Genomic DNA, 13,519 nt, shown 5'->3' with positions numbered 1-13,519 from the left:
CTTCTAGTCACCAGATATCATAATGACAGAGCCCAGGTAGCCTTTTGTGTTTTTTTTTAAGTAAACATTGGCTAAGAAAATGTTTGTCTTGCCCCCTGTGTCCCTGACAAGCAGATACTATATTCTCTAATAGTTTCTGAATGCAAAATCTTGCATAAGAGACTGCCCTAATCCTGTTTCCCTGCATTGCAGGTGAAGTCATTGAGTCTCTCGCCCTATTTCCAAGACCTGATAAGTGTCTGCACCATCCTTCTCTTAGTTGTGCTCAAGAAGTGAAAGATCACTTCCCTGGCTTTGTCTCTCAGGTTTGCCTTTCATCCTAGTGACTTTTGCTGTATCTGCTAGGGTGCTGTGTACCTTGTAGGCACTCTGCAAATATTCATCAAATAAATAACAAACTACCCTGAAGTATATGCAGCACAATTTTTAGAAGCCTTACAAATGACTATCTCTTCAAATGATGTGTTTGCATTTTTCTCCACAAAGTATACTTGCACTAAATTTTGTACCAGTTAAATTTCTCAATGCCCTACAAATATATTGAGGGTAGTTGATCTTTGATTGCTTTGTCTTCAGTATGTTTTGTCTTCAGGTTACCATCTCTAACCCCTAGAAACTGCCCCAGCCTGAGAAGTGAGGGATTTGTAGAAAGAGCAGAGTAAGACCAGTGTATACAAGGGCCAATCTCATGATTCCTTTCTGGTTTTCTTTCACCTGATTTTCTTTCAGTTGCTCATTTAGCTAAAAATGTCACCTCAGAAGCAGCAGGGGAAGGAAAGCTATATATGTGTAGTGCCAGGAAGAGTACAGAGCAGGTTTTCTATTATCCGAGCAGACCCGACGGGTAAAGTTGTCCTGGAGCCCTCGGTGGCTTTCTCAGGCTTGTATTGAGCTTTTATATGTAGTGCAGCAACAAGGTACAAGGCAGGCAGGGGTGCCAGGGGGCCAGGAGGCCGGCAGACCTCCAGGCCCCCGGCAAGTCTTCACTCTGGGCTTCTCTGGCGTTATTTCTCCCCTTCTCTCTCCTGCCTCTTCCTCTGCCTCTGCTTCTCTTGGCAAATATCTCAGTACTGCAGTCATGGCCCACAGAAGCAAATAACACAACAATGTAACAAATGCAGGTGCCCCATCAGGCAGGGCAATCCTAATGAAGGGAGGGCAGAAAAGCCTGAAAACCATTTACCTTACAATATGGAATTTCCACAGCTGGATTTGTGGTCATCACAGGACATTTAGATGTGATAAAACATCCTTTTGGTGCCCAGATTTATCACTGGAAACCAAAGCATGGCCTCTTCCTCTGGAGCTCAAAATTCCTATAGTGAATAGCAAGTCCAATTCCCAAATATGTCCTCTTCCTGGAAAACTGATAATTGCATATACCAAAAAAAAATTGACTGTTTGCCAAGTTCTTCAGAAAGATGACCTATATTTGTCTGTGTATGTGTGTGATGTAATTTTGAAAATTGAGCAATTCCAGAGGTTTTCCTAGCCATCAAATAATTTTTTCCTTTCAAATTTTCACATCAGAGTTAAAAGTCTTTTAAACATATGGATTACCATATTCTAAAGTATTCAGGAATTCTCATACCCTATTTATAGATAAGGAAGCTAGGAATCACAGAGGCATTTTGCTTTTGTAGATCGAATTCGGATGTTTTCTTTGTTTGTTGTGTGGTTTTTACTTCCATTTTTAAAACTTACTTTTCTAATAAAAGAATCAGAGTTAAGTTATGGTTTTTCATTGAAAGCAATTTTAGACATAAAAACATTTTTCCTACAATGTTATGGAGAGCTTTTATTCAAGTGATTTCAAAACAATTCATGTTTGTAGACAAAATCATGAAGTGCTTTAACCATGGCCACTATGTCTGCCAACTGTGTAATGGCACTATGGGGTTTACAGGTAATGGACTTGTGTCTTAGGCATTTGACTAAGTCCCCTTGGGTCTTCATTTGTCAATTTAGCCAACACTAACTGTGCAACTTTTATTATCAGGAACTGTGTGTGGAGTTGGGGCATTGCAATTATGAAGATAGTGGCTCTCTTCTCCACACATTATTTTTCACAACACACCCACTCAAACAAGTTGCTTACCTAAGGTCTTTAGCAGATAATGAGAAGTCAATTAAAAGAGTTATTTATACAAAGGATCCTAAGGTCCTGGTCATATCTATTTAGAGAACTCAACTCTAGGATTTGGAAAGGCAATTATATTTCCACTCATAGGAAAAATGCCTGAATCACTTAGATTATTTCCTCATAAATTCCGACCTTTATGTGTATCACTAGCATACTAATAGTTCATTGATTAATTTGGGTATATTTGTCTCAGTGGTTGGGTTAGTTTGGTGTCAAATAAGATATGGCCCACAACTCTCTCAGTAGTCTTCCAATCTCAGAGAAATTTTTGAGAAAACTGTTTTTTCTTCCCACTTTTGTTAGGTTTATATGGATAAGGATTAATTCCCACAGAATTTATAGGTACTGATAAAATCATCCTCTGAAACTACTCCCTCAGAAAGCTTATTGCCATAGTACTTGATGATTTGATAACTTTCGCAATGGTCACTAAATGTGTATCAAGCAGGACAGGTGCTAATTACTTATTAAAATTAAGAGATGATTTACTGCCCAGGTCTCTAGAATTCGTTCTTTCCTGAAAAATTAAAATCAAATGAATTACTTGCTTCTCCAGGACAGACTATTAGGAAATAAGGATATTAATGTTTTTGGAAAACAGAATAACATACCATGTAAATTTGTGTTTTCTTCCTCAGACAAATTTTGGTATTGTCGGCTTTCTCCAAACCACAAGGTCCTGCATTATGGAGACTTAGAAGAATGTCCTCAGGGAGAAGTGCCCCATGATTCCTTGCAGGACAAACGTAAGTGAGTCTTCTGAGTAAAAGACCTGGATTTTGGTTGCTCATTTGTTCCCTGGTCACAAAACATCCTGCAGAAAAACTACCAACCTAAATAAACCCATAGGACATGTCACTCTATTATAAGTTCTGGTTTAAGCATTCTCATCAAGCACAAGCCTGATGGACCTGGGTAGGGGATTGAACAGGGGAGGGCCTAAAAGGAAGCTCAGGTATCTCTCTTAAAAGATAAAAACTTGGGGTTCAAACATCTACTTTCACATTAATAATCTAGGGGCTATTTCAAGGAGCAAAAGCAATATAAGCCTGATTCTGTCCACTGTCCTTTTCTGATGACCCAGAAAAGACCTAGCACCTCCCTTCTGTCACCCTACAACCTGTGGAAGTCAGATTGACTGCACTTGTCACAGCTCAAGGCCATAAAAGGTAAAAATAAATGCAAATAGGCAAGTCCCAACATTCTCACACTGACATATCAGCAGACAGCCTAGAACAGTCTCTCTTACTCCAACTTAAAAATGGGACAGTCTGGTCTTTGTAGTGGCATTTAGTTCAGATTATCAGTAGCGTTTCTTTTCATAGGAGTGCTGCCTCCCCCGCCCACATTATTAGCGCTGTTAACAGGCAGAGAGAGAAATCTGAAACCCAAGGATGCAGAGTCTGAAGCATTGTCTACACATCTCTGCCATAGAGGTGACCAGGTCTCTATAATGAGGACCTCTGTAATGAGGACCTCTCTATAATGAGGACCTCCCTTCGGGTGTGAGAAAGCCTTCCCATCCCACCATGGACTAGCTCAAGTATTAGTTCTCAAAGTGTGGTCCCAGGACCAGTAGCAGCATCACCTAAGAACTTAGTAAGATGCAAATTCTCAGATCCCCTAATTAGAAATTATGGAGAAGGGGCACAGTCTCTGTCTTCACAAACCCTCCAGGCAATTCTGATGTGCATTCAAAGTGAGAAATGCCCAACTAGATACTGTGCTGACATGCTTCATAGTGATCCCCAAATGTGGCTTTCAGCAGTTAAGTACAAATTATAAAAATCAAAGGAATTGATAGTGGGTACCAGCATTTAATTTTAGCCAAAATAGACTATTAAAAAATAGAATATAACTAAAGTTGAAGATCATAATCCTATCACAAAAATGAAAGGACTTTTGATCACAGGTTTTATATGCAGCACTTCCATTCTAACTTGTCCCATTGCTTTGAAATAGGTCACCTTCTTCCTCAAAAAGGTCAAGAGATGGGTAGCACCTGAGCATTGTGTAAGAACAGTTTCTAGGCTTACCCAAAATCTGATGCCCCTCCTCCACTCTAGTAGGCCAACATTCCTATAACCCAGCATGAAGGTACAGAGCTAGGAAATGCCCATGTCAGGGAAAGCAGCTTGCCAGGGTAGTTGCAGAAGAGCAGATCCTGAGCTTCAGTCTCCAAACAGATTTCAGTAGTGGAGTGATATCCTCAGAAAGGGTTGTTGCAGTCCCCTCTCACAGTGACTCCAAAACTCTGTCTTCAGCCTTTGAAATTTAGTTCAGTTCTTACTTCACTTACCTTAGGGTTACTTCCTGATAAATTGTTACTTCACCATTTCTATTTCACCATTATAGACTGAAAATATTATTAGTAAAAAATACATTTAATACACCTAACCTACAGAACATCATAGCTGAGCCTACTTTAAATGCACTCAGAACACTTCCTTGATTCTACAGTTGGGTGAACTAATCAACACAAAACCTATTTTATAAAAAAAAAAAAAAATGTAGAATATCTCAGACACAGCTGGCTGTTTCATAGACTTGATGGGATGGAAAAAACACAAACCATATTGTCTCATAAACCCTGACAACATAGCACACTATAGAGTGTTAACTCTTGTGATCGTGTGGTCAACTGGGATCTATGGCATATTGTCACTGGCCAGCATCACAAGAGTATGGTACCACAAATCCCTAGCCCAAGAAAATATCAAACTTCAAAATTTGAAATATAGTTTTCACTAAATATATATTCAGTGAAAATTGTTGCATCATTGTAAACTTGAAAATCCTAAGTCTAACCATCACTAAGTCAGGGAATTGCCTGTAATTCGGAGTTCAAAAGAGCAGTTTATAACCAGTTTATCTGTTGCAAGATAAAACAAGCTGTAAACTACACACACATACATGATTATCCATATGTGCCATAGAAAGGGTAGATGCATATAATGAAATAAAATGAAACTATTATGTGCCTGAGATGAGAAGTCCCAGAGTGTGGAAACCACAATTTACTACTTTACACCTGATTTATATTTAGTTCCAATTCTACATTCTGCCTGGAGCAAAATGGCCCACTCTCTTGGAGTCCTTAAAAGTCAGAATCCTCATTGCACTAGAAAAATGAAATGTTCCTTTAATTAATGTTAAGTGCCATTCCTCTTACTACATAAGATTGCCCTGTCATGAGACCAAGGGGAAAATTGTCTTCTGCCCCTTGAGTGAATCAGTGCTGTATATTGAGATATTGATGAATCAAAGAATGTAACTGAATCTTATTAATACAGATTGAGGGCCTCTCCTTAATTGTCTTCTTTCTAAAGATTTAGGAAATCTTGCTTCTTATATTCTTTTGGTGTGACAGGAGATAGGGCTCTAGATGGCTCCACATCTCCTTATATGCCCTCTCATCCCACGTCCCTCCCACCTGATTTATAGGTTCCCATCACTTCCTTAAATACTACACATTGCTTTCTGACCATGCTCAGGATCCCCCTGCCTCCTTTTGAAAGAATCTAGGCCAGCACTCCTTGCTCCCACATCAAAGGGACCGGGGAGAAAAAGCACAGCCCCCTCACACAAGGCGATTAAGCCTGTTCCAGTAGATAAAGAGAGCAGCTGAGACAGCAGAGCAAAGTCAGCGATTTGGGTCACTGACAGTGAATAATTCAGGTCCCTCAATATATAGAGGGAATTGATTTTGATTATTAATAATAAGAATGATTGCAAATAACATTTATTGAGGGCTTACTGTATGTCTGGAGCTGTGCAAAGAGCTTTAGATAAATTATCCTCTTGACGATGTGAAGAGATAGCTATCATTGCCCTTGTTTGACAGATAAGGAAACTGTGATATAGAAAAATATGACACTCTTCAAGGTCACATGGCCCATGAATCCTCGAACAAAGATCTCAATGCAACCATCTAATTCCAAGGCTCAGATTTTTACCCACTCACTTCCTAGATTAACAGCCAGCAATGACCTTGCTTTCAGATTTTTACCCACTCACTTCCTAGATTAACAGCCAGCAATGACCTTGCTTTCAGCATTAAGAGTTAATTCACAGAGCAACCCTGGGAGGCATATGGTATTGCCGTTCCACACTGCAGGCCAGGAAACTTAGGGTCTAAGAACTTAAACTTAAAGTGATATAGCCAATACGTGGATCTAAAATTCAAGCCCAGATTCTGTGATTCCTAAGACAAAGCCGTCCACTCTTCTGTGCTGGTAAGTTAGAGACCAGAGACTTGACTGAACTCTCCAGGGGTCAGCCTGCCCCTCCGCCCTACCTCTGCCAATGGGAACTTTGACTATGGAACCATATACAAAATAGGTACACCTGGCTTACCAGGGTGGTTTCTGGCTGAACATGGCTCCCAGTGATGAAAAATGAAATTGGGCGTCCCTGATGGTGCAAGGGGTTAAGGCACAACCTATGAAGCTAATTGCAGCCACTGTAGCACGAGTTCAATCCCCAGCCAGGGAGCTACCCACATGGTGCAGCATACCTCTCTTGACTCGCCCGCTGCTCTCCTCAGCAGTGTATTTCAGTCAGTCTGTCAGTTTTGTTCCTCACTCTGTCTCTGGTGGGTCCTCTTACCCCCTGCAATTCTGGCCTGTGCCCCCATTCTTGTATACATAAATAAATAAATCTTAAAAAAAAAAAGTGGAAACTATTTTTATCATGTGGCCACATTTACTTTTTCCATAGTATTTTTATTTTAATTCACAATTACAGTTCTGTAGATATTAGCAATCAAAGAATTTTCTAAATTATCTGAAGTGATAACCACATCCTGGAGCTGTATTCTACATGATTTGAGGGTGCTGTGACCTTTCCATACTTAGGGAGAAATAAACTAGCAAGGAAGTACCGAATGGAAGAAAGAGCAGTGGTCCCGGGCCTCCCGGTGGCGCAGCGGTTGAGCGCTGGGTTGCGAAGCTGCCCGCGGCCTCTGCAGCGTCAGTTCGATCCCCGGCTGCTCCCCGGCCACCGCAGGAGGGTCCCACATGGCGCGCAGACCTCTCCTGCCGCCCACTGCTCCCCTCAGCGGTGTACTTCGGTCCTTCTGCCTGCTCTGCTCCCTGCTCTGGCTCTGGTGAATTCTCTCACCCTCCCGCGCTTCTGACTGTACCCAGTGCATGTATAAACAAAACAAACAAACAAACAAATAAATAAATAAAACATGCCTCTATTAAAAAAAAAAAAAAGGGCAGTGGTCCCAGTTCTGCCCCCCACTAGCTATGTGACATTTTATCATTTTCTCTTAAAACCTCAGTCTTGCCAGCAGTAAAATGGGAATGTTGGATTAGATTGTCTCAATTCTGCTCAAACTGAAAAAAACATTGAAAAGAAGAGACTAGTCCCCAAAGAATAAGAGTGACAGGTAGGACCCCAATAGTGACGCTCCTGCTTCTCATATCCTGGGACCCTATTCTTGATGTTGCGCCCACATGAGCAGGTTTGATGGAAACATTGAGCTGATTTTGAAGTTATCAGGAGCCCTCTGCTGCCTCTTTAGGGTGTAGATTAAGATACATAGACTTATCACTCTGACTCTGCCCCTGGGACAGAGAGGATGGCATTTTAGCCCTGCTGATGTCCACTAATCTTCCAGTGCATCTGGAGACAAACTATGCAAAGAGCAACCTTTAAAAGCCACAATGTATTTTTAGAATTTTGTGTTTTCCTTTTAGCCACAATCCTGTGAGTAATATAGCAGCTTGTGTCCTTGACAGGGGACAATTCTTATAAAAACATAAAATATGTACTATCACAAGCACTGTGGAAAAGTGCCTCCTCTCTCCTGAAGGCTTCTCATAAGAGATTCTGAAGACTGCCCCCACAATAGACTTTTGTGTTACTCTTGTCCCGTTCCATATGATGGGTTTTCAAAGCCAAGGGCTAACTTACTATTCATAGATTGCCGGCACCTCTCTGTAGTTCGTTGACCATGTTATATATTATACAACAAGAGATTTTCTACAAAGTACTGTGACTCAGACTCCATCTGAAGCTCGAGATGATTTTTTAACTTTGAGAAAGCAAGTTAATTTTATCAAAAAATCACTTCACTGGTGTATTTTCCATAGAAAAGTAAACCAACTTTCCAAAGTGTACAAATTGCCCCTTCCAGGGGTAATAATTAGGCAGCCAGATTGACCCATCAGAGCAATTAGGACTAATTGCTGGTTATGAAAATTGAATTGAAGGCTGAAGCCAGTGGTTATGTTCAAAGAGAACTTCAGGAATCATTGAACCTCCTACAGGAAAATGCCAACACAAAGGTTATGACACTCAGGAAGGCTGCATTGCTATAGTATGGTACAGGAACAAACAACCTCAAATTCTCACTGGCTTCAACAAAAGTTTCTCACTCACATTACTTAACTTGCATTGGTTGGCAAAAGATCATTCCACACAGTTATACTCAGGGACACAGGCATGTGACTGCTTTGCCAGCCCATAGTTATGCCATCTGCATGGAACATGTTGCCTCTTCTGTCTACAACTGGAGAAGAGAGGCTGATGGATATGACCTTCACACTCCCTCCGCCAAGAAAAGAGATTTGCCATTTCTACTCTTGTTTCCTTGACCAGAACTACAAAGGTTGTAGGGAAATGTCATTTCTTTCTCTCAGAAGGAAAGGAAAGCCAATTATTAATTAGTACAAATAATGTACTTATTAATGCAGTTTACTATTTTACTAAAGAGACAGAATCAGGACTGTAAGATGAAGGAGATGTGGTAGGACAGATAGCAGGAGGAGCCTGCACAGAGTCCTGAAGAGGTTTATCAATGCCCTGCTCATTTCCAGGGTTAGTAAAAGGTCTTGGATTACCTAGAAAAGATTTTTTTTCAAGAGTTGCAATGTTCCTATATATCCCAAGTGACCCTAGATTCACAGTACCTTGCAGGATTGGAGAGAGACAGATGACTTCACTTTTTTTTATTTTTTGTACATTAAGGTTCCTACCACTTTCTTTCTCACATCATCTTTTTTTTCAAGATTTATTTATTTATGATCAATGGAGGGAAGTTTTCTTGTCTTTTGTAATTTTGTGACTTGTGATATTACAGTATTTAAGATCATTAAAAGAAGAATGGGGGTGGATGACACCATCAAAATACTCTGGAATAACATGCATATAATCATATTCTCTCAAACGATACCTGAATGAGTAAAAACATTTTCTATACAAACCACCACCAGAATAGTTTTATGTAGTAGTTAGGATAAAGTGGTAGCATAAATGTAGAAATTTCCTTATATGTGTACTTATTAGAAAAGTGAGACTCTAAAAGGAAGAATTTTGGGACTGAGTCTTTAGTTTGCATTCATTAAATGATCATTATTAAAAAAAAAAAAAAAAAGATTTGAGCCTCCCCTGGTGGCGCAGGTTCTTGTATAAAATAAATAAATAAATCTTTAAAAATAAATAAAGGGCCTCCCCTGGTGGCGTGGCGGTTGATCACTGGGCTGGGAGGCTGCCCACAGCCTCTGCAGCATTGGTTCATTCCCCGGCCACCGGCAAGGGTCCCACAAAAAAAAATAATAATAAATAAATAAATATTTTAAAAAAGATTTTTTATGCATACAATCACTGGGGTACACGGTTGTGGGGGGTGAGAGGATTCACCAAAGACAGAGTGGGGAACAGAACAGGCAGACTGACTGAAATACACTGCTGAGGGGAGCAGCAGGCGAGGCAGGAGAGGTCTGCTGCGCCATGTGGGTAGCTCCCTGGCTGGCTGGGGATCGAACTCGTGCTGCAGAGGCTGTGGATAGCTTCATAGTGCTGTGCTTAACCCTATGTGCCACCAGGGAGCCCCCTCACGTAATCTTAACAAATGTCTTAAATGCACAAACTTCCCTGCCTTCTATCTTTCTGATGTGCTGAGTAAGACATAAGATAACATCATTTTATCTAACTGCATTATTCTCAGAATCTTCAAGATAAATACCAACTAAATTTCCTATCAGGAAGGAATGTTTATTTTATTGAGTTTTGTTTGTAAAATAGGGGTAATAAAATCTGCCTCACAGAATCATTGTAAGAATTCAAGAAATGTTATAGTTAGAATTTAAAGAGTGAAAATTCAGAACCATTTAGATTCAGATAATTTTTTTAATATAGGGTTGCTGTTACTCATTATCCAAAATGCAGAAACTATCTAGATGCAGCTACTATAGCAAGAGATGCTGATATATGTGATGCAGTTGGCATTGCTCCTAGAACATAGATATCTTCCTTAATATCAGTACTAGTATCAATATTACTATTGTTAGTGCAGCTGCTTCTAATACTCTCACTTTTAACATGACTATAATGGATGGTTATTATTGTTTTAGGTATTGATTTTAGTGAACTAGATTCTGCTGATGGACAGATCTCTCCATGGATGCTCTTTACCAGAATAAAAGAATATAATTTAATTTCTAGGCCTGGGACACCATCTGAGTTCTCTTCCTCTTTCCCCTTTTTCTTTCTCTCTTCCTTTCTTTCTCTTTTTATAGTCATTACTGGAAATAACAACTTTGATAGCAGACTTGATGTTTAGGCCTGCTTCTTCATTGACGTCTGAGCTTTCACATGGTGTAGTGACTTTCATTTTCTTTTATGAATTGCAGTGCCAGTGGCAGATATCAAAGCTGTGGTGACAGGAAAGGACTGCCCTCATATGAAAGAGAAAGGTGCCCTTAAACAAAACAAGGTATGATTTTCAAATTATTGCAAATAGCTCTGTCAGCAACTGTGGTGGGCCCAGTCTTCTGTGGCAGCAATACAATAAGAAATGTAATGGGTGAATTGAAATTCAACAGGAAGAATTTTATTTCACGAATGAAAGATTCTAAATGCAATTTCTTTAATTTATAAAATCAAAGTTTTGTTGTTGTTGTGTATGAGAGAATGTGTGTGTGTTCCTTCACTCAGCATTCTGTTTTACATCTCTTAGCCTTATTCTTTCTTTCACTGATACTTGTTGAATTCCTACCATTATCTTCCATTCTCTTGCTTTCTGACTATTTCCTGCCTTAGCAATTGTCCTCCTCACTTTTGCCCCCTCTCCAGTTCTCTCTAGAACTTTCTCCTCTCATCCCCATCCATTCTCTGCCCTCTTCCAGCTTCCCATTTATGTTCCTGTCCTCACTTTCACTTCTGTATCTTTCATTTTCTCCTGCTGTTCTCAGCCCTCAGTATCCTTGCTGAGGTCTCAGTGAAGTCAGGGAAAAGCAGAGACCAGCTGACTCAAAAAAATTTTAGGAAGCATTTAAGGTGATAGATAGGCTTCGTCATCATGGAAGGAAGACTGTGAAATATTTCAAACTTAGCTTAAAGGAGAAAAATTCCCAAAAAGGATATGTAGTTTAAAACTTCTTCACTTTGGGGCCTCCCCGGTGGTGCAGTGGTTGAGCGCTGGGTTGCGAAGCTGCCCGCGGCCTCTGCAGCGCCGGTTCGATCCCCGGCTGCTCCCCGGCCACCGCAGGAGGGTCCCACATGGCGCGCAGACCTCTCCTGCCGCCCACTGCTCCCCTCAGCAGTGTACTTCGGTCCTTCTGCCTGCTTTGCTCCCCGCTCTGGCTCTGGTGAATTCTCTCACCCTCCCGCGCTTCTGACTGTACCCAGTGCATATATAAACAAAACAAACAAACAAATAAATAAATAAAAAACATGCCTCTATTTAAAAAAAAAAAATTAAAAAAAAAAAAACTTCTTCACTTTGAAATATTTTTCACCCTCCCCTTCTAGTTTACCAACTGGCTATTGGTGAGGTGTGAGAGGGGTAGTATCTGAAAAGACGGAGGAATTTCCTTGCCCCAGTTTGGTGGTGTTTGTCCCTAGAAAAGCCATCAAGTATTAATTCTTTGTTCTCACCTCTCTTCACCTTGTGATTCTTTATATAACCATTATAAACAAAATTATCCAGATTAATCTGGATGTTCCAAATACCTTGAAACCAAAATTACCACATAGATTAATAAACTGCTTCTTTATTGGCCAATGTTGTATCTGAAAGGAATACAACAATTATACACATCCTAATTATCAATCAGGTTTAAAGTGAATAGTCCCTGCTCTGTAATTGCAAACATTATAAGACAAAAGAGAATCCTGGTCTGCATAGAATAACCCTATCTATAGTTGAGGAAAACATAAAATTAATGTAAAATCACTTTTGAGGAAGACAAACGGGAGAGGATACAGTCAAGAAAATGAACAGCAAGGTCTCTGTTTCTTAAGTAATATAGGTATAACTCACTTCAAGTCCATGCAAATCCTTCTTCATCAAGCCAGTCTCCACACAATAATATAATTTACCAAATTGGCAAAGATAATGACACAAGGTCATGCCTAAGAGTCTGGGGTCTTTAGGTCATCTGTTTTAGTGTTTCCCACTCCTCCCTGATATAGGGGATTCTACAGTTCATCAAATTCCAAGGAGAGCCTTAACTATAGCAACAAGCTCCAGTCTGTGGTTTGCCCCATTTAGCACCACCTGACATGCAGCGATACCAGATGCTCACTCCACAGTCTTAGGGGGCATTGGCTTGGCTCAGCTCTAGCTGAGTCCCCCTTGGTTATATAACACTTGGAACAAAGTGAGTGGGGGTAACTGGCAGCAACAAAATTCTATAACCCATAAAAGTCCAGAGGGATGCAGTTGGTGGCAAAATCGCCTGCCAGGACTGAAGCCTTCTGAGTAGGGACAGAGAAAATTATGCAAAACAGGCATGGTGGGACTTCTGGTTTCAGTTCATACATGTAAAATGCTTGGGAATTGTCACTTGTATCCTTAACGTAAGTGAAAATTAACAATTTTCTGGGGCCTACCTGAAAACAGAGGTTGCAGAGCAAACCACTACCCTAGAATCTGAAGATTTAGGTACCTCTGGAGAGTCAGGTATATCTGGAGCATCAGAGCCAAGTCTACTCACTTGGAACACAAGCCACAGGAGCGACAAATCATAAGATCAATTAAATGCCAAATCAGATGTGCTATAGGCTGAGTGTGGACCAGTGTGAGAATGAGAAACTCTTGGGGGTTATAGTCTTAAGGGGTGACCCACGCTTTCATAGACTTTACCTTCAGTAATTCTAGCAAATTTTCACAGTGACGATCTGAAAAAGATTAGCCCCTATGGTGTGGTGTCGGGCATGAGGGTGGAGATAAAGGGAAAAGTTATCATGAAACATGCCAGAGTCTTCTTCATAACAAATTCCTGTTTTCCAAACCCTTTTCCAAACTAAGGCAAGGCACTATCTCACATTTTATCCCCCTTTAATCTTCCTGTGTCAACTGTGGTGATTTGAAGGGGGGTGGGTGTAATCAATAGCAGTCAGAGTCTTGAGGTAATAAATGGG

The 13,519-nt window shown here is 40.4% G+C and overlaps 1 protein-coding gene across 2 annotated transcripts in view; it reads left to right on the top strand.

Moving 5' to 3' along the window:
• Positions 1-13,519, top strand: part of ELMO1 (engulfment and cell motility 1) — a gene marked incomplete at both ends in the record, with an annotated part of 519,094 nt that overhangs the window by 494,942 nt on the left and 10,633 nt on the right. For both annotated transcript variants that reach the window (XM_084229578.1, XM_084229579.1), the window contains 2 exons: positions 2,782-2,889; positions 10,786-10,868. In XM_084229578.1, the coding sequence (XP_084085704.1) occupies positions 2,782-2,889; positions 10,786-10,868 (191 nt within the window). The remainder of the gene's footprint in view (positions 1-2,781; positions 2,890-10,785; positions 10,869-13,519) is intronic.

This window comes from Talpa europaea, assembly GCF_964194135.1.
Source record: "Talpa europaea genome assembly, chromosome: 3".
In the NCBI taxonomy this organism is placed as follows: Eukaryota; Metazoa; Chordata; class Mammalia; order Eulipotyphla; family Talpidae; genus Talpa; species Talpa europaea.
The sequence above is the reverse complement of the archived record's forward strand: the minus strand, read 5'-3'. Positions and strand labels throughout refer to the sequence as shown.